The sequence below is a fragment of the Sceloporus occidentalis genome, unplaced genomic scaffold, assembly GCF_023333645.1.
Source record: "Sceloporus occidentalis isolate IW3139 unplaced genomic scaffold, rSceOcc1.0.p SCAF_6, whole genome shotgun sequence".
NCBI classification, from domain to species: domain Eukaryota; kingdom Metazoa; phylum Chordata; class Lepidosauria; order Squamata; family Phrynosomatidae; genus Sceloporus; species Sceloporus occidentalis.
Window position 1 is genome coordinate 77,567,367 of NW_028316986.1, and position 21,635 is coordinate 77,589,001.

At 40.6% G+C, this 21,635-nt stretch overlaps 1 protein-coding gene across 7 annotated transcripts in view; it reads right to left on the reverse strand.

The window, feature by feature from the left end:
* Window positions 1-21,635, reverse strand: part of LOC149310975 (AT-rich interactive domain-containing protein 1B-like) — a 488,779-nt gene that overhangs the window by 59,257 nt on the left and 407,887 nt on the right. For all 7 annotated transcript variants that reach the window (XM_089530142.1, XM_089530140.1, XM_089530138.1 and 4 more), the window contains one exon: window positions 12,631-12,776. In XM_089530142.1, coding sequence (XP_089386268.1) covers window positions 12,631-12,776 — 146 coding nt within the window. The remainder of the gene's footprint in view (window positions 1-12,630; window positions 12,777-21,635) is intronic.

A 21,635-nucleotide genomic window follows, 5' to 3' on the forward strand; every position in this document is an offset into this window, starting at 1 on the left:
CACAAGTATTGATTATAAAATTTGAATTGGATTATTTTTAAGTGTCTTTGCCTGCATTTGTACTACAGTGTGGCACCAGGGCTCTCTGACAAAGAAGGCTAAATTTCTCACAAAAATACACATCTCAGAATTCCATAGCATGATGCCATGGCAGTTAAAGTGGTGTTATATGGGATTATTTCTTTAGTATGAATGCAGCCCTTGAGGCACCTCTGACTTAAGGCAGCTCTGGCCCAAAACACATGGCCAAAGGTTGCAGCTTCTAGCCACTTTGGGAGCGTACAGATGACGCACACCCTTAGATCATTTGGAAGCTGCTCTGAGGCTGCCACCAGGAAAAGAAGTGGTAAAAAACTGCTCCTTGTCAGTGGCTCATTTGGGACCACAGAGGTGGTCTGCTTTCAGAGTGGGTTGTCCAGTCACCACAATCCCCAGCCAACCGAGGCTGGAGCAGCCAGAGGGCTTTCTAAGTCACCAGTCTTCTTCACCCCTCTATCATAAGGTCTACTTGGCATGATTATTATTTTTCTTATTTGTGATTTGTTTTTAACTTTGATGTATTGTTATGTACTTTTTAAACATTTTTTTTACTGTTTAATTTTATAGTTGGGAGGGAGGGTTGAGTTGGGGTTTTGTGGGGCTTGTTGTTTTTATTGTTGTATATTGTATTTTCTTTGTTGTTATCCGCTGCGATCCTCAATCGGAAGAGGCGGGATATAAATAAATAAATAATAATAATAATAATTATTATTAATTCCAAAGAGGTTTGCTATTGCTTTGCCCTAAGTCTGATAAAGTGTAACTGGTCCAATCATAGCCAGAGAGTTTCCGTGGCCAAACATGGATTTGAACCCTAATTTTGAGCACAACACTAAAAACACTCTACCATATTGGCTCTTTATGTAAATGTAACAGTAATTTTATGTATCATCACCATCATGTATAAACAATGATTTTATGTCTCATCAACATGAAAAAGGACAATTAATGGCAAGTAATGCGAGCAGTAAAAAAACCCAACCCATTCTGTTCACGAAGTAAAATTTTAATATGTGCTTTCTCTCTTTAGAGAAATTTCCCTTATTTGTTTTCCTTTGGCACTATAACTGAAGAACAGAGTGGCCACATTCATATTCACACTGGCTATTTAAATAATTATTTACTATATTAAAGATCTGTACTGTTTAATATTCAATGTTATTTAATAGCTATATCAATAGTGACACTATTTAATAATTGTTCGCTCACTGAAGATTAACAATTTGGCCTAAATCCAATTAAAAGTTTCAACTAGAGTAGGCCTGTGGAATTAAATGCTGAATGGTAAACAACTTTAACTGTAAATCCCATTAATTCAATGGGTCTATTCTAGCAACTAGATTTAAGCCTCTATCTCTACACAAGAGATTTTATTCTGGCCCCCTATAGCCTAAGGAACCTTTCCTGTTATTGTTGTACAGCGCGCCCGTGCCATACACGGGCGCGCCATACGCGGCCTTGAGCATACGCGCTCAAGCCGCGGGGCACGCGCAGGGCGGCGCGTCCCATTCAATTGAATGGACGCGTGTGCCTGTTGTGCCCCGTGCACTCCTGCGCCGCCGCGCCGCCATGCACGAGCCCCATTGTTTCCAATGGGGCTCGAGCATAGGCGGAATTCGCCTTAAGCAGCGGGATCCGGAACGGATCCCCCGTGTAAGGCGAGGACAGACTGTATTTTCCTGGGCCATTCACCATCTCTCAGCCTAACTCACATCATAGGTTTGCTGTGAGGGCAAAAGGTTGGATGATCTTGAGCTCCTTAAGAGGGAAATGGGATGTAGTAAACAGACGTTCATGACGTAAAGCAGTGCTGCCGTCTTGATTATGTTTACTGATGTTAAATATGTTCTTCTTGGGATAGCAACTCTTATCCTGAAAGGCAACTTGTAAGAATCAGACTAAAAAATACCATGGACTAGCTGCTTCATAGCAGAGACAGCCTTTCCAGATATGAACCATGGCACATGCTTCCAATGCCAAAATCTGATCCTAGTACATATATAATAATAAAGAATGCAATAGCTTTAACTAGGGAGAATGACCTTTCTTCAGTGAATAAACACATGGGCAATTCACTCAAGATTTGCGGGTGGTGAATGCAGCTCCTTACATGATATCCTCACACCCATCTAAGCTTAAGCTTTGCATCGGATCCTTCGTCCCTTCCCCCAAAATTCACTTATGTGAAAGATGACCACATAATTGCCTATATTCTGTGGTAAAGCAACTGCTTTCAACCACATGACTGTAGCCAGTATCACCATCCATCCCTTGTGCAACTGCTTCAACAAGTAAAAAGTGGAAGCTTGGTAATGTTGGCCTTAATCAAGTGGTCAGATAATTGCCATTCTGTGTAGCTTCAAGAGCTAGGTGAAATTTTTGAACTACTATCATGGAGTTCCTGTTTGTCTGAGCCCACCTTCGTTCCCCCCCCCCCCCCTCATGAATAGATAGTAGTGATCTAATAATGGCTGCCTGGTATTTTCATACCATGTGCTGCCAACTCAGGATAAATACAGACAAGGCAATGTGTCATTAATTACTCTAGACTTGTGATATCAATCAAGATAGTAAACTCCTCTTGTTCAAGAAGGCAAGGCCAAGAGGCAGACCTCTACATCTGCCTGAGAGGAGGAAGCCTTTTCAGTTAGTACATCAGAAGTAATGCTAAAAGCTAACTCAAAAAATAATTCTCTAAAAAATAAACACTTTAATCTCTGAAATAAATGTCAGTCTTTGAGAAGTGATCAGTTGGAGGAGGTGCAGTGGGATGATGGAGAATCAGAAGAAGCCCTTTCAGTCTGAACGTTCTGTGTGGATATGACTTCCAACCCCAAGGAAAGCCTTAATGGAGTAAAAGTCACAGTGAGGGCAGGACTATTGTCTTTGCTGGCTTCAGGAAGGAAACTCTACGAAAGGTCCAATTTCCCCCTTTCAGTCAGTAGAGGGAAGGAGCCCACAGGAAAGTAATGCCCATTATCAGTGTTCTTCAATGGGTGAAAAGAGGGGCTTGTGACTTGCTGAAACATCTGAATGCTGAAAGTTGCATTGCCTAATGCATACATTTTGATTCTGCAGTGATGGATAAACACAGAGGGGGTAGCCCTGGTGGCTGCCCTGCAAATGGGCTCTAGATAGACGCTGATCAAAGCTTTAGATGCTGCTGAATCCCCTTATGTGCAGCTGCTGCTGCTGATTTATAACACCCTGTCCACTAAAAGAACAGAACATCAAACATATACAGCCAAAGACAAAGACAAAAAATACACAACACTATAAATATACTTAAAATCCCCAAAATCCCACCAGCCATTACCCATCTGAGCAACCTATAGCACAACTAAGCAGCTTAATCCGATGAATCAGACAGGAAGGTCTTCAGTTCCTTATGAAAATGGGTGAGTTACTCCTCCAGCTGGAGGTTCAAAAGAAGACTGTTACACAAATGCAGAGCCAGATCATGAAAGAATTGAAGCTTTGACAGAGGAACAGACAGTACTCTGTTGCCTGTTGATCTTAAATTCCTAGATGGTTCATACCATGTTAGCCAAGTACTGGGGGAGATTTAAATACAGAGACCTAGGTATATGAACCAACATTCTGAAACAGGTCCTGGCCTGAACTGGTAGCCAGTGAAGGAATCTACAAGAGGAAGAAACTTATAAATATTTAAGGAGATTTAAAACCCAGATGGCACTGTTCTAAATTAAAGCCAAAGGAAAAGAAAACCAAGAAAGCAAAACCATCCGTAGGCTATTATAATACTCCAGGTGTGACACAACCAATGCTTGGACAAACCTACAGATCATATAGATGTTCAAGAGATGGAAATTACATTCCTTTGCTGTTGCCCGGGGATGCAGAGACAAATGATTACCCAGCAGGACTGTGAGGTTCTTGGCTGACTCAGAGAGGTTTTTCTGACGTTCATCAAAACAGGAACCACTGTGCAACACTGTACACACAGTGGAGGACATGAAAGACAGGCTACTGGATGGTCAAGCTGCAACACTGAGATCTCATTTTTTTCCACATTCAGCTTACGGTGGTCATTCAGAAAGAAATGCTCAACAAGCAGCCCATCATGGACTTGCATACAGACAGATCAATTGATTTGAAGCCTGGAAAATCTGTGAGTCATCTGCACAAATGTGATACTGAAAATCGAAACCTGAAATAATAATAAAAAAAAAAATCCAAGAGGATGGGTATATAATGAAAAAAGAAAAGGACCCCAAACTGATCTGTGTGGTACCCCTGCAGTTAAAGGAAAAGCTTTTGACAGAGATTCCTGGAATGAATCAGAGGAGAAATGATCAAACAATACACACACACACACACACACACACCATGACAAAGTGTTCCCTGTTATTCCCAATGATGTCAATAGCAAGATCTGATGATCCAAAGTGCAGAAAGATCAAACAGGATCAACACAAATGTTTGATACTGAATCTTAGTCACGAGAATATCATTTACTACAAGAGGCAAGGCTGTTTCAGTGGAGTGAACTATATGAAATCCTGACTGAAATGCATCAAGAAGATCATGTATAGTCAACTAAGTCATCAATTGGGAAATGGCAGCTCTCTTTAAAATTTTGGGAAGAAATGGGAGAAGAGACATAGGACAATAATGCCTGAGACTTGTTCCAAGAAAAACATTATCCAGCACTCAGAGGTTAATAGTGCATCTTTGGCTTATAGAACAGAAGCAGATTCCTCAAGTGTTTAATGCCTTGTATGTGTCCAACCTAAACCTTAAATGATGTATAAACATCTGTCTTGGGCCAAGGCTTTTCTCTGGCATGGAAAGGGTTACGGCAAAGGTTTGGCTGCATTATGTCCTGACAGCAGTAAAATTCTGAGTTGACCTTGCTGAGGAAGAATCAGTCAGTCCTGAGGATCATTCTATCAGGTAAACGATGAACATTTCCTTCCAGGCAATGTTACTTCTTTTACTACTAAGCCAGAGAGATCACCACGAGTAAGGTTGGTTACCCAGTTACCTCTTCCACAAAGATGGACTTGATGGTTTTGAATGACACTTTGCTACTTGAAGCACAACGCTGAAGTAGATGGAAACCTATGTATTGCTAGAATCATAGAATAATAGAGTTGGTTGAGACCACAAGGGCCATCCAGTCCAACCCCCTGCCATGCAGAAAATCTCAATCAAAGCATCCCTGACAGATGGCCATCCAGCCTCTGTTTAAAGGCCTCCAAGGAAGGAGAATCCACTACACTCTAAGGGAGTGTGTTCCACTGTCAAACAGCCCTTACTGTCAGGAAGTTCCTCCTAATGTTGAGGTGGAATCTCTTTCCTGGAGCTTGCATCCATTGTTCCGGGTCTCTGGAGCAGCAGAAAACAACCTTGCTCCCTCCTCAAATATTTAAACAGAGCTATCATATCACCTCTTAACCTTCTCTTCTTCAGGCTAAACATCCCCAGCTCCCTAAGTCGTTCCTCATAGGGCATGGTTTCCAGACCCTTCACCATTTTAGTCGCCCTCCTTTGGACATGCTCCAGTTTCTCAACATCCTTTTTAAATTGTGGTGCCCAGAACTGGACACAATATTCCAGGTGAGGCCTTAACAGAGCAGAATAAAGTGGCACTATTACTTCCCTTGATCTAGACACTATACTTCTATTGATGCAGCCTAAAATCGCATTGGCCTTGTTAGCTGCCGCATCGCACTGTTGACTCATGTTCAACTTGTGGTCTACTTGGACTCCCAGATCCCTTTCACACGTAGTCTTGTTCAGCAAGGTGTCACTCATTCTATATCTGTGCATTTTATTTTTCCGCCCTAAATGCAGTACCTTACATTTCTCCGTGTTGAAATTCATTTTGTTAGCTTTGGCCCAGCTTTCTAATCTATTAAGGTCATTTTGAATTTTGATTCTATCCTCAGGGGTATTAGCTACTCCTCCTAATTTCATGTCATCTGCAAATTTGATAAGTATGCCTCCAATTCTGTCATCCAAGTCATTGATAAAGATGTTGAATAGCACTGGACCCAGGACAGGGCCCCGTGGGACCCCACCGGTCACTTCTCTCCAGGATGAAAAGGAGCCATTGTTGAGCACCCTTTGGGTTCAGCCAATCAACCAATTACAAATCCATGTAACAGTTACTTTGTCAAGCCCACATTTCACTAGCTTGTTTGCAAGATTGTCATGAGGAACCCTGTCAAAGGCCTTATTGAAATCAAGATACACTACATCCACATGTAAGGGCTGCCATCTGCAGGAGTGAGCTGATGACTGGCATCTCATGTCACTTGATATTTGCTGGATCCTGCTCAGCCAATTCACTTGTATGTTCAAGTTGCCCCTATGTGTTCTGCTGAGATGGCTGTCAAGTGAGTTTCCACCCAGGTTAGTAGGCAAGTGGCATCCCTTTGCAGTTCTGGTGTATGCATTTCTCCCTGTTCATTGATGCAAGCTTCTGCTGCCACATTGTCAGTCATGACCAGAACATTCTTCCCTGTAATGGCAGACAAAAATATTTGTACTGTGAGCTCTATCCAGCTGACTGGGTGAAAGTTCTCCATCATTGTCTAGTCTCCTATGACAATGCTCTGACAATGTGCTTGTCTTGTGAAATGGATCCAATTAGTCTTCTTTAGAAGAACAACTTTGGACAGAGGGTTTATAGCTCTTCCTCACTGGAAGGATCCTGAGGAACTGTGTGGCAGGAGGGGGGACAGGGAAGGTTTCTGGGTGATTGTCACATAGTAGGTAAGAATGAGCCATTAGAGAAGGCTAAATGAGAAGCCAGACCAAAAAACTGAGTTGATTTCCGTGGCTGCAGCTCCATGGACTTGAACCAAGAACACTGGAAATGCTTACTTGTCAAATGTGATCAGCCAGCAACTCTCAAGAAGCTTGTTTGTGCATTCTGAGAATAGGAACAGCCTCCTCTCTTTGATAACCAATCCAGGTTTTGCAACCTTTAGATGGAGGACAATTAATTTTTGCCCCCGGTTGATAATGAAACTAAAAATGTGACGGTGGTTGTCATGTACTCTGCTGCTTTTTTTCCTGGTGGAGCCTATGATGAGGAGACTGTTTGAACAGAAGTTGACACAAAGTCCTTAGATGGCTAACCAAAATATCCTGGGTTTTTCACAAATTTTGTGAAAATGCCAGACAACCTCTACTATGAGGGATGCTAGTATCTTGCAGCTGTTGGATGGGTTGGATGTAATGTGAATTCACCTACAAATAATTGCAGGGACACTGTAATTTTAAAGAGCTGACTGGTTACCAAATACCATTTAATCTATTCACAGTCCCTTGATGTGATGTGCAGGTATCTGTGTTCATGCTTGCTGCTATTTGTAATATGCAAAAAATTAAACTCATGTATCACTCAAGTGAGAACCAGAGTGGTGTACTGGTTTGAACACTGGACTATTGCTCTGGAGACCAGGGTTCAAATCCTTGCTTGGCCAAGGAAATCCACTGAGTGACCTTAGGGAAGTCACACTCTCTTAGCTTCAGATGAAGGCAAAGGAAAATCTCAGAACAAATCTTGCCAAGAGACTCCTGTGACAGGTTCACCTTAAAAGGTAAAAGTAGCCCCTTGACATGAATGTCTAGTTGCAATCGACTAGAGAGGGCAGTGGTCATCTCTGTTACTAAGCCGAAGAGCCAGCGTTGTCCAAGGACTGCTCTGTTGGTCATGTGGACAGCATGACTGCACCAAATGCTGTTACCTTCCCATTGAAGCGGTACCTATTTATCTACCTGCATTTGCATGCCTTTGAACTGCTATGCTGGCAGAAGCTAGGACTAGTGAGAGGAGCTCACCTCATCACGCAGCACTCAGGCCTCGAACTGCCAGCCTTCTGATCATCAGAACTGGCATCTTAACTACTAAGCCATTGCATCCCGCTAAGGTTCACCTTAGGGTCATCATAATTCAGAAACAACTTTAGGTAACTGACTGTATGTTTATATCGTCTCCTTAGAAATGCAATGATAACAGCTAAAAGGTACATAACTTCTTTAATTATTTGATCTGAAAGTTGTTATATCTGTACACAAACAGAATTTAAGCAACACCCCAGGACCACCTTTGTTCTGAATTAAGTTCCGTTCAGCATTTCAGTAGGATTGTTCCACTTGTTTGGTTGAGAGCCTTAAACCTATTGAATGTCCAACAAATGCCCTACTTAATTCTGGGAAAACTATCACAATGCACATTTTGCTTACACCACTGTGCATTGTGGATGTTATCTGATGATATGAATCTGCTTCACAGATATTACTAACCCATGTTTTAGTACTATGTGGATGAACTTGAATGAGATGAGTGAAGCATCAGGTTTTCATGTTACTTCTTCTTCCTTCCCACAAAATTGGAATTCTGACTGTTTCACTTTTCATTATAAGTCAGTGAAGTTGGCCTGCTTGAAACCTGACCAGAATTTGTCTTTGAGCTATTATGGGGACATTTTAGCTTATGCAGTAGTGATAAACCATTATTTAGTTGTGTGTGAACCAGATCCAGATTACTTTAATAAATACTGAAAGTTCATGAATAGTAGCCAAACCTACATGGTGGAAAACCAGAATCCCTCCAAGTAAATAGGGTAGGGGGAAAGAAGATTACTACAACTGTGGCAAATGTTTTTCAGAACCTGAAAACACTACGGTTTCTTTCATTTTCAGGTATTGTAGTATGGATACTGGCTGCTGAATTTCATGTAAAATATGAGTTTATTATGGTGTACAGCATTTTGGGAAATTGTTTCCCTGTTTTTATTTTGATTATGTTTTTATTTTTAAAGCCATTATTTTAATTTAGCAATTCTTGTTAGGGCCAATGGCTTAATAAATGACAAGAAGTGTTACTCCTAGTGTACATCATATTAGGAATTCACATGGATAATTCAGAATAAACAAATATGTAGGCAAAAACCTCACAATTGCACAAAAACCAAGCAAGCAAACATGGAAGCAAGAAAAATAAAAGCTCTGGTACATGGTTAAATTATTTTTAAAATCCAATATTTTGGAATGTATAACACAATAAAAAATACTATGACTACCCCATACAAAAGACTGCTAGGATAAATGGCTTTCCTCTGAACAGATTTCCACTGTATGAAATAATGAATGGCTGAATTATCTGAACAAAAAATCCTTCTGTGAATCTTCCTTTAAACTGGTTATTCCTTTTGCAATACATAAATCTTCTTACGCAGGGCACTCTGCCATCTGTTTGTTGTTGGTTATTTTTGCAGCTCTGGGGGCCAGAGGGAAAGGGGCAAAAAATTACTGCTGCTAAACAGCAAGCCAGAATTTATAGTGCAGTTTCAATGCTCAAAAGTAATTTTATTTCACCCAGGCAGACAAAACACATAACTACATAACCCAAACACAGTATTACCTGGGACAACAGGAAGAGGGGGGAGCAAGCTATTACCTAATGGCCTGTCCAATAGATTTTCCTTTTCAACTGGAGCAAAAGTGTACTGCAAGGGCAAACAAATAGCTTCCTGCTGAACACTAAGGGAAGCATTTTTTTTAACAGTAAAAATATCTCTCTGATTAACAGGTCCCCCCTTTCCCTTATACTTGCTGAAAACACAATATAAAACCATGATAAATTAGACAAGCAGGAATACCTCTGTGAAATTGTTTCCTGGAGTGTAAACTGCCCCCCCCCAGCCATAATGAAGTTTTAAGACAACAATTCCATCTTTCAGGAAAAAGGTTAGGTAAGCACAAGAGTCTTCAAGAGAACATGTATGGGTACGGGAGCCATAGAGGCTGCGGGAGTTTCAGTGTGAATGCAGGTAAATGTAGAGAAAAATCCCCTGGGGGTGAGAGCTGACGCACATGTGGCCTTCCAGATGTTGCTGAAGTGAACCTTCCATCAACCACAACCCGCATGGCCAATAGTGAAAGGTAGTATCTGCTGCAGGCCAACAACACCTGCAGGATCAACATTTCCCTCACCCTAATTGGTTTAGAATTTTGTATGATTCAGTTCATTTTAGTCTACACATGTGTGCGTGCGCGCGCGCACACACACATACACATTGCTTAAGAAACAGCTAAATCATGTAAATTATAATGAGACTATCCAGCAAGCTATAACACACTCATGAAATCAAATATTCAGAAGATTCATTATAAATAGCAAAGCCAGAACCAGCTGGTTTCCACACCATCCTTTCAAAGAAGGAATGGTTGTGTTCAAGGGAGTCCCTGCCTGTGTTAGTACATAGGAGAGGACAACATAATCTCTTCTTCCAGCAGCCAAGGAGAAGATGAAGTGGCATCAGCTTGGAGGAATACCTTCTCTCCTAACTTTGCTTCTCCTGATAAGGAGAAAGGGGTCAAAATGGTTACCACGAACAGACCTGTCACTGTTAGAAAGAGCAATAACAACCTGATCTTTAGAGGTAACAGGACTTCGTTTATCTTGGCAGTGGACTTTGCTTTCTAAGGGAGGAGAAGCGCTAGAGTATTGCCTTTAAAGAATCACCCCCAAACACTCCAGATAACAGGTCAGTGTCTGTCGACAACAGTTGCATCAGAGAGGCAAGGCAAGGGATAAGAGATTCCTACAAGTCTGTCTAACAGGGTGTTCTCTTCTACGTTCTAAAGCAGGCAAAATGAGAATGGGTAGGGAGGCTGAATGTGTACATTTTCTACACCAAAACCATGATGTATGAACTGACTCCTTGCCACTCTTCTCTTTAAAGTATTCTGAAGTAAAGTTTCTCTGGACTATTAGGGCCCAAATCCTGCCCACCATATTATTCTATAGTTTGGTATTTTTTATTAGCAAAAGTAAAAAGAACAAATGAGATGCCTTTGTGGTTTGCATTGCATTCTAGTATGCCCTTGAAACATGTATTTCTCCCCTGCTTTTCTACTATTACAGGCAGACTTGCAATTTACAAAAGATTTAATATCTCATACAGTTATTCTCTTTGCGTTCAATTTTATGATATGAAAAATATCCTGAATTTGTTACCAGGAACTCCAAAACCAATGGCCTTTGAGTAAGATCATGGCTTCCAAGAGAAATTTTGCAAGGTTGAATAAGACTGTGTTTGGGCACAAGTGGGAGGTGGCTCTCAAAATTTAGGATTTAAGGTCCAAATGGATTCTAAATCTTTAATTAAGGGGCTCGACAGATGGGTGGCTCAGTGCCACCCCTCTTTGCCCCGCATTGTTGCTGCAGCGTGGTAAAAATGCCAAAAGCAGCTTCCTGGAAGGGGCTTAATTGGCGCACCACAATCATATAACTTTCGGTCAGCGCTGTTTGGGCACTGCGTGACGCTTGTACCACCATGGCGCCACCCGTGTGGACAGTGGCGAGCCATGATGGTGGCGTCCTTGCGAATGAGGGCTGCTGGGCATATAAATGCCCAGCCTCATCTAGCCCTAGTTCGCTGGGAGGATGCTGCAAAATGCCTGTCTGTAGCCTAGGTCTTTTCAATATAGGTAATGGTATAACATGAAATTTTTAAATCTGCAGATTTTCCTTCTTTGTAGAAAAAAGTAGTTATAATAGTATGTTATATAATGAAATGGTGGCCTGCCTTGTTACAATGTCAATGCGAGCTATAATCAACATTCAGAATTCAGGTTTAAGTGAATACACACCATTTCACAGGTTGAAATGATCCGTTCATTTTATAGGAAAAAATACATCCTGGTAAGAAAATACCTGAAGAGCTACACTGTAAAATAATGCAATGGAAGGGTTTTTTTTAGTAGGAGCTAATGGGGAGAGGGCCATCAGAAACTAATGGTCTCTTCCTTGGCTCCCTGGACCCCAGAGTGATGTATCATAAGAACTCTCTTCCTATAGCCTCTTGGTAAGATTTAATGGCTACTGCTCTCCCTTTCAGAAAAGACATGCCTGGATAGTCTTTCTCCAACATAACTCAAGTAAATCTAGTTACTATGCAACTGTACATTATGACATATTAATGAATGAACATTGATGAGGGTGTGCATGAGAAGAAATCTGTTGCTATGGAACTTGAGTATTTGCATCAGATGAAAGCGAGCATTTAAACAATTCCACAGTGAACTGTCCTTGTACTTCTGTGTGAAAAAATAAGTGCAAAAAAGTGTTTAGATATTTTTGACAACCAATTTTTGGGTGGGTGTGTGTATGAGCAAATTGGGATTCCAGAAAGTTATACTTCATTCTGAATTTCCAAATTCAAGTGAGTGTTTTTAGTAACTTTTTGTCTAGATTTCCAATCTGAGACACTATCACTTATTTTGATCTCTAAAAATATTCTTGAACTGCAGGCGCAGCAGCCTCAAAACCCTTGCTACATTTTTAGCAAAAGATAGCTTTAAAAGATAGCAATCAAACCAATCAGTCTTCAAATGTACCATTTTCACGAAATGAAAAAAAGAGGATCTAAAGATACTACAGAAATACATCCAAGGACTGGACACAACATCTGGAAACTGAATTCTTCCAGCACTACTGTAAGGCATGCAGAACCTGTGCATAGCTTCTGGGGAGGAAACCTCTGCACCATTTAAGGACTTCTACCTTTCCAAAGCAGCTGCTCCCGAAAAGTTACCAACGATTACCTGTGGAACTGTTCACCATGTTAGGTGCCATGCTGTAAGGTGAAGCTTGAGGGTTCATCAGGCTTGAGTTGTTGTTCATTGGCTGGGTGTAGGGAGAGCTGGTTCCCATAATGCCGCTCTGATTGATGACAGGAAAACTGCCTTGCCTAAGTGAAGAGAAAGCACACACACGTGCACAAGCTCTTATTATGTTTCTTACTGCACAGGACAGCTTAGTTAGTAACAGAATTCATACTTTGGCAATCACAAAAGCCTAAGAAAGAATCAGTCAGTTAGTCTTTGCCTGCATGGAGAGGGGAGCTATTTGTTGGGAGCTTATTAATTATTATTGTATTAGTTGTTTAATTCACTCAATAGGGTCATTACTGCAATCAAGGATCATGCATTTCTTTAAATGGAGCACACATTAATTTAAAATGGACACAACCTAACATTATGTAAAGCAGTTGAAGTTGCTGAATGGCCAGCATATACAGAGTGATGGAAGCACTAAAGAGAGAAAGGAGTGCTTGCAATTGGTGTAGCAGGAGAAGCCTGAGTAACCTGTAAGTTCTTTTGATTCTACTTTGTCTTCCATACTAAAAAACCAAGCAATGATGACAAAACAAATCAAATCAAATCAAAACACCCCCAGAGAACTGAAAAGAAAGCTACAGATACACTAATGGAGTGTACGTATACTACTTTAGCTAAGCAATTAAAAATGTATGCTTATCAAGTTTGCTTTAAAGCACTCTGGGTAACTGAATACTATAAGCACTAGACATAGCTATACCATATAGACTCTTGATGGCTCAATAATAGGTTAGACTGAAGTAGCTTTAATGGAGTTTTTGAGTGGAATCAAGTAGATACTGCTCTTTGCCTTTGTCCTTGCCCCCAAAGCTTATGTGGTACCTCATAATAGGTCTAATGTGTTTGTGCATGTATTGTGTGTTATGTATGTTGTGGTTGTGTTAATGGAAGTAGCCTCTGGCACCAAAGAAACTATAGTAGAATATCCAGTCCCTGGATGGAAACGACTGCAGGATGCAATATCAGTCACAAATGTGTCTCTAAACATATTTATCCTGACTACAGGAATTTCCAGCCATTATCAAATGGTGTTAGCTGCACATCTAATCGGCTTTTAAGTAAGTTTACACTTATGATGGGATGTCACTCTGTCACTATTTGTCTCTTAAATCAAGGAGGCAGGTCCAGTATTATCCAAAATAATCAAATTTGACTAGCACCTCAGTCTGAGCTGGCCCCAGATGTTTTACTATCTGTAGCAGAACAGCAAACGGTACTTCTTCTCACTGAAATTAAAGTGACTAGTACACCAAAGTCAGTGAAGTTATGTTGGACCATGGGGTAGGAAATTCCACAAAAGCCTCTCCCTATGCTTGAGTGCAAAAATACAGTTGCAACTAGAGATGTAGCCACACTGTAGAATTAAAGCGGTCTGACACCACTTTAACTGCTATGACATATCCTGCAGCATCCTGGGATTTGTAGTTTGGTGAAGTATTCAACCTAGTCTATCAGAGAGCTCACCAAACTACAAATGCCAGGGTTCTGTAGGATAGAACCATGGCAGTAAAGGTGGTTACACCCAAAATAAAAATAAGTCACAATTTGCTATTGTTAATCTGCTGTGTTGGTGTTCTAATAGCAAAGCAAATCCTTGCTTCAGCTGATAATTGTACATTACTGAAGTGTGCTATACCCATCTCCATACCAGCTGGTCTTAGGAGGAAATGACATTTGTCAGTTTCCACACCACAGGATCTACACAATGGGGTATAGAAAAGTTTGTGTAGGGCTAAAGATGATATGAAAATATAGGTAATCCCCAGTAAGTAGAATGGTGGTGCTGGGTGTGGGGGGAGGATCTCCTGTCCTTCCTTTCCACACTATATTTTGTACCACAGGTATAACTGTTTCCCCTGCCCCTAAACCACATAAGCATTTAAAAAAGCTTTTATGAATTCAGGTGCAGTCCTACATATACTCATGAATTAAGTTCCACTGAATTTAATGAACCCTATTTTTAAGCAGTTATGCTTAGGACTGTACTGTGAAACATTTACTGTACATACTCAACTATACATCCATCTCACGTATAAGTTGAGGACAAGTTCTGAGGACAAAGTAATGGGATTTTGGTATGACCTGTGGATAAATTGAGGGTTAAACTTTGAGGCTCCTCAAGCCCATGGTGGCTCTTTAGCATTTCCCCAGCAGTGGGCCGAGGTTTTTTCTCTGCTGCAGTGAGAAAGCACCAAAGAGCCCAGTTGCAATCATTTTTTCCTTGGAATGGGGTTAAACAGTCACAGGCACCCTGTGCCCCTTCAATCCCATTAAGAACCTACTTCTACAGTTGATTCTCCCCGGAACAGAAGGTCTTTATTGCTGGCCTGTCCAGTTATCTGCAGTGGCCAGCTTGTCTTCTCACATAGGGTGAGGAGGAGGCAGGGATGAAGAGTCAGTTGGGGGAGAGAAGCTATGGCAAAGAAGCTATGGTAGGAAGGAGAGAAAGTATGTGTGTGTGTGCATGCATGCTAGACTAGGGAAAGCGGGGAGGAAGATGTGTGTGTTTGTTACTGAATAAGTGAGGTCAATTTTTGAGCACAAATTTCTTGACATATAGATGAGACGGTAATATATAGGGGTTTTTTCGCAACTGAATGTTCAAAATTACACAGGAAGATCTTTTTTATTATTATATTTGCATTGGGTTTTTTTGTTTTTGTTTGTTTAAACAGGAAAAAGGGGACAGCCAACTCTAGGTTTATTCCTCCCCCCCCCCCCCCCGCTTTAATAAATGAAATTTATTCAAAGAAAATAACATCTGGTATAGATAAAGAACATTTGTTCAAAGTCAGTTTTGTCCTTAACTTTGTGGATGGCAAACTTGTCTTCGTTTCTATTAAAGAGGCAAAGGACTTCCTTTGATATGAAGGAGACAACAGACACAGAATGTCATTTCTTTGACAAAGCTTGTGATAAATGGGAGAAAAATATTTAAATGCATGGCCATATAATTCTCCAAAGGAAAATGACAATGGGGGAAAAAAACCCAGTATGTCTGTTTGGCAACAACTTTGGAAGCTTTTAATGATATCAACCTTTTCTTATGTAAATACTGTACCTTTAAAAATGTTCTAAAAACATGGTCAAAACAGTTACGTTACAAAAGGTTAAGTAGAATAACCTGTCTCCTCCCTGTAACAATGTACTTGTTCTGAATTAGCAAATGCCTTATCGTCATACATTAGAAATAGTGTAGTTTTCTATTTTCACTATTTTCCTCATCTAAATCCATGACAAGATAGCACAATTTGGACACTGGTATTATTCGGACAGAGTATCAAATCTTGGTTTGCCATAATAACCTCTCAGCAATAGTAGCAGGATGGTTTAACTACTGAGATTAAAATAGTAAATAACTGTTTGTTGAAAACCAGGATCAGAAATTATTAATGACAATGAATGAGTTTCATATTGCATCTAAACCTTAGGGCGCCATAAGTCAAAAATGACTTGGAGGCACCCAACAACAAGACAGCATATTTGTAAGTATTTTTTATGACTATAGAGTGGTTTGTGGGGGCTAAGATGTATTTCATCTTAAATATAACAAAACACAATATAACAAGTCTATAACAAGTCTTAATATAACAAAAATATATTCTAAAGAGAATATAGATTGGCACCATTGTGTGTGTGTGTGTGTGCGCGCCTTCAAGTTACTGTTGACTTATGACACCACCATGTTTCAGTAGGTAATAACATCTGTGTAGTTTGTGCCATAACAAATTTGATACTGCAAGGTGCCAGATTATTTCTCTGCAGTTTAGATTATGTTTTACAAATATATTTTTTAAAAAATCTATCTAGATATTATTTGAACTATCAGATCCTTCAAATCTGGCACAGGAAGCAGGACAAAAGGATTATTATCATAGTTTTATTAAATACTGAATAATATTTTAGTTTTTAAATTCCTTCTTTCATACATCTATATGTATCTATAAATTACTAATCCTTTTGTATGTATAAACAAGTACTTATGACAAGTACTGTAGTTCCATCCTCTTGGTTAATATAACAAATAAGACTACCAGTTGAAAAACTTCTGGATCTTCATGGAGGTTTTCAGGGCAGGGACAAGAAACATCAAATTATTGCTAGTAGCTGTACAGTAATACTGTATTGAAATAAGACCCTTTTGCCTCTATGATACAAAGAGTCAATATATAGAGTTCTTCTTGGTGACAAAATAATATGACAATCAAAGATTCAGTGTTATGTTTGACATGTTCCATTGGGATTATAACCAATATTGTAAATACATTTTTCAGTCTCCTTTGTTTCTTCTGCAATAGACTAAGCATAGTTACCACTCTAGAAACCGAATTATAAGATCCTATAAGCAAAAAACAACAGACACTAATGACATCAATAATACAGGTGCCTGGAAATTATCTTTACAATTTCAGTTCTATATACAGTTGAAATTGTGAGAGTATTTAAATCAATTAGTAAGACTTACTAAGATAATTTGGGGGGTTATGTAGTAGTAATTGTGGCCCTTCAAATGTTGGTCAACTCTACTCCCATAGACCCTTGTCCAGACAATATTATCTAGAGCTGCTGAGAGTTAGCAGCCCAACACAACCAGAGGGCCATAGTTGCCTACCCTAGAATACAACATAGAGCAATAGAAAGTGAAACAAACAATAACACAGGCCTGTAAAACTGAGGGTCATAAAAACTTTTTTTTAAAAAACACCAATATATGCTGGTTTTATACAAAATTTGGTCCACATGCCTGCTGTCAAGGGAGGGCAAGGCTGGTTTCCTCTCTTTTGCTCTACCACTGGCAAATAACTCTTCATTCAGACAGGGTTCTGAAATCTAAGAGGCTCTCCAGACTGCCTCAAAGGGGCAGACTGGAGGCGCCCAGTTTTCTTCCGGAGGGACTCTGCAGCACTCAAACTGTGCGGTGTCCCTCCGGACCAAAAAGAACCCAGAAAAAACATGTTCTTCTTGGCATATGGGGACACCGTCATCAGTGCACCATTGGCACACTGTGATGCATCCATAATGCAAGCATGGCGCCCAGAGGTGTGGACACGGTGCCACACTTGTGTAATGCATGTGGCCCCCGTATGGATGGCACTGTGTAAAAATGGCGCCGTTCATACATTCTAGGGTTCCGGAGCATGCAGACGCTGCACGCTCCAGAGCCCTAGAATTGGCCCCAGGTCACCACAAATCGGGGGTCTGTACCAGGCCTAAGCTGGACTGTTGTGAAGGTGGTGTCTGCATGGGCCAGGATATTCTGGGAGCAGTCCATGCAGAAACCACCTTCACAACAGTCCAGCTTAGATTTCAAAACCCTGTCTGAATGAAAAGTTATTTGCTGGCCAGTGGTAGAGCAACAGAGAGGTGCCCCAATCTTCTCCCTTCATTCTGATCCTCTGTGGTTATTTGCATGTGTGTCCAGGGGTTGCCCACCGCTGCAGTTGGCTGAGCTGAGGTCAGAACATGGTGCCCAGCATCAAGCACATGTCTGGGTGCCTTATTCTGACCTCAGAATGAGCAGGTAATTTTACAAAGCTGACTGGTGTCAGAATGGTCTTTGGATCTTCTGTGAGGATTCATTTTAGGAAGGCTACACCTTGGGGTTGGCACTGAATGGGCCAAATGCCATCCGGACTGTCTGTTATCTGGACTCCCTTCCGAGAGGATGGGTGCCATTTTATTTGGCCTGTGCAGACAGAGCTTAAGACAGGCTTTGACTGGATGAGTATTATTTTCTTTCTCCTGATAGGTTTGCCATCTATTGATTATACTTTGATTTCATTTCATTTTGAACACTGTGAGCCATTCTTGAGTGTCATTTGTTGGCAGAAAGGTGGAGTACAACTAACTTTTAAAAATAGAAAATAAATAAACAAAAAGGGCTAAAGAATACAAATGATACAGACAGTTCAGTTAAATGGTAAAGAACACAGAAATTGGGTATAACTTATTTTTTTCTAATATTGCCAATCTTAAAATATCTCCATTGCCTGTCTCTTCATTTTGAAGACCAAAACTACTAGTATCAACTTGCAAAACCGTGAATGGTTTTGTACTGAAATCCCTGAAAGAACGTTCTCTTCTTTTCTGTCCTGTCTGCACTTTGAGAGAAGAGGTTCTGTTCCTGCTCTGCTTGTGGCTACAATTTGAAAGATGGTCTCTCTGTGTCTGGTATGCCCTTTCTTGGTTGTATTTACTGGGAACACTGCTATTTCCTAAGAGCCAGGCAAACACCTTTTTATTCTTTCAAGTTTTTTAAATACCTCAGGGATCTTAAAATCATCTCATCTACTCTGTTTTATCTCTTGACTGATGTTGTTTCTTCAAAGATTATGATTATACTTTTGGCTATATATTTTCTAACATTTGTAAGCTTCCTTGTGTCCCAGAGCAAGAGGCCAGGATGTAAATAAATATATGAATGAATGAATAATGTGGCTGATTGTATTTTGATATTTTTAACTTAGAAAATCATGATGAAAGCATACTTGGAAGGGACATAGATTTATTTTGCATCAGTAAAATAATGATGGATTAATTTCCTAGCGAACCCCTGGTATAGACAATGAACCTTATCACACTAGGGAAATCCTGAAGAGGAATGGGATTTAAATGAGATTTAAATTAGAAAAAACCCACAAATGCAGGAAGTTTATCACACAACACTACTATCAACGTGAAATAATGTGAAGTTAAAGCAAAGGTAAAACGGAGAAAAACAGCAGCTTTTTACTTTTGGAACTTCCTGAAAGTAAAAAGCTGCCATTTTCCTCCATTACCTTCACTTTAACTTCACGTTATTTCACTTTGGAAGTCATGTGATAAATTTCCTATGTTTGCGGGTTTTTAAAAATTGTAATTCTTGTTTAAATCCCGTTTCTCTTCAGGATTTTGATAGTGTGATAAGGTCCAATGCTGTGACAGATGAGGTATAATGTGTAATAATATATAATATCAATGCATGGAGTTCCCAAAGGTAGTTTTTGAGGCGCCTAAGCCCTCCCTGGGTTTTTGAAATTTATTTATTTATTTATTAACTAAAAATGCCATTTTGTCACATTTTTGCACTGCCAGGATGTTGTTGACTCAGGTGATGGCTTTTAAAAATTGCAAATTCCTAGTTTTAAAAGACCTCTTCAGGTTCTAAAATACCTTGAGGGACATGACAAAATTGTCCCCACACCTTCTAGAGGGTGTGAGGGGCATTATGAGATTTTCCATCCCAATAGTAAAATGAATTAGAGTGTGGGGGCTCTCTTGGGGGGGGGGATTCCAAGAACCCATGGTGGTCTATTATTTTCCCAGATGCCTGGCTTTTGTCTAACCCAGCATTAGAGAATACTGATATTTTACAAGGGCCTACTACCCAGCTATGTTCCATTTGTGGGTATAGGAGGTTTCTAAAAATGTAGAACAAAGCCAGTCTTTTCTCTAGCTGCTATTCAGGGGACCGCTTTGAAGAGGGACAGCACAACTGCTTTACTTTTTGTCATACAGAGGTATAGGAGTAATACAAACCCTGATATTGCTATGACAAAAGGTGTATTGAGATCCCATTGCATTGAATGCAATGAATTTCAGTGCTGTTGAGATATGAGTCATTGGTATCGATTTGATCACATAAAATTGAGAGTCTAACAAGATTCAACCAAAATGCCAAACATGTGGATGGCCAGTTGGATACCAAAGTCCAATGATGGAAGGAAGTGACTAGGATCTCAATAGGTTTCATACTAGGGAAGGTATGAAACAGACCCATTTCAATGGCATGGTACAGACTGCCCCTTTTCTCGCCGGCAGCCCAGAGGCCCCAATCCGGTGCTTTTTGGGACCATGGACCATTTTGTTGCTTCTCCACGGTCCCGAAAAGGCGTGTCCTTGGGGCTTCATGCCCCAGGACACCCCGACAGGCACAGCCATGGGAGAAAGGGGTCACCTGGCCCCTTTCTCCCATTGGCTTCGTTCCTGCGGCTATCTGGTTCTGGTTGCCACACGGGAATGAAGCTTGCGGCACTGCAACCAGGAAGTGGCACCATCATGATGCCACTTCCTGTGCACCACGTTTGGGTGCTCAGCACCGGCGTTATGGCGGCCCCTGTGTGGACAGGAGGCTGTCATGATGCTGCTGCTGCCGCCATGCACTAGGGTTAGGGAGCGTGCGGATGGTGCACGCTGCCTAACTCTATTATCGCCACCACCACACCCCATTTTGCCTGTCTGTATCGGGCCAATGTTTTGTTAACTGCTCTTAAATATTTAAGGCCTCTTCAAGAACAGAAATGTCGAAGCATGGGGCATTTCAGATCAGGCAACTGTTCTTTGAAGTATTAGTTTACGTAGCAACACAAAAAATCCCACTCTTGCTTGCCTAATACTTTGGATATATTTACTCATAGGACTCATGTATTTTCTCAGTATCTCTTTATGAACTATACAAAACATTATTTTTATATAATATAGTTGATATTATTTCCTGGGAAATTATTGAGATTGCAAGGGCCTAAATACCCTAGAGGCACCAGCTGACATCTGATCTTGGAAGCTAAACAGGGTCAGTCCTAGTTAGTACTTGGATGGGAGACTGCCAATAAATACCAGATGCTGTAGGGCGTACTTCAGAAGAAGGAACTGACAAAACCACATCTAAGTGTTCCTTGCTGGAAAAAACCCTATGAAATTGATAGGGTTGCAATAAATTGACAGAAAATCTGAAGGCACATGCACAACAACTTTATGGTTAAATCAACCTAGATCTCCAGATGACTCAACTACCCTATGGCATCCTGTGACAAGCAGCTTTCAAGACCCAGGGCATGTAGGAATTTTATCTTTTTATTCTGACTGTATGGTGCTCTTGGTTTGAGTAGAATGATAACTCAAAGTGACAAACTGTGCTACATCCATTTTACAGTATGAAGCAGAGTCCATTA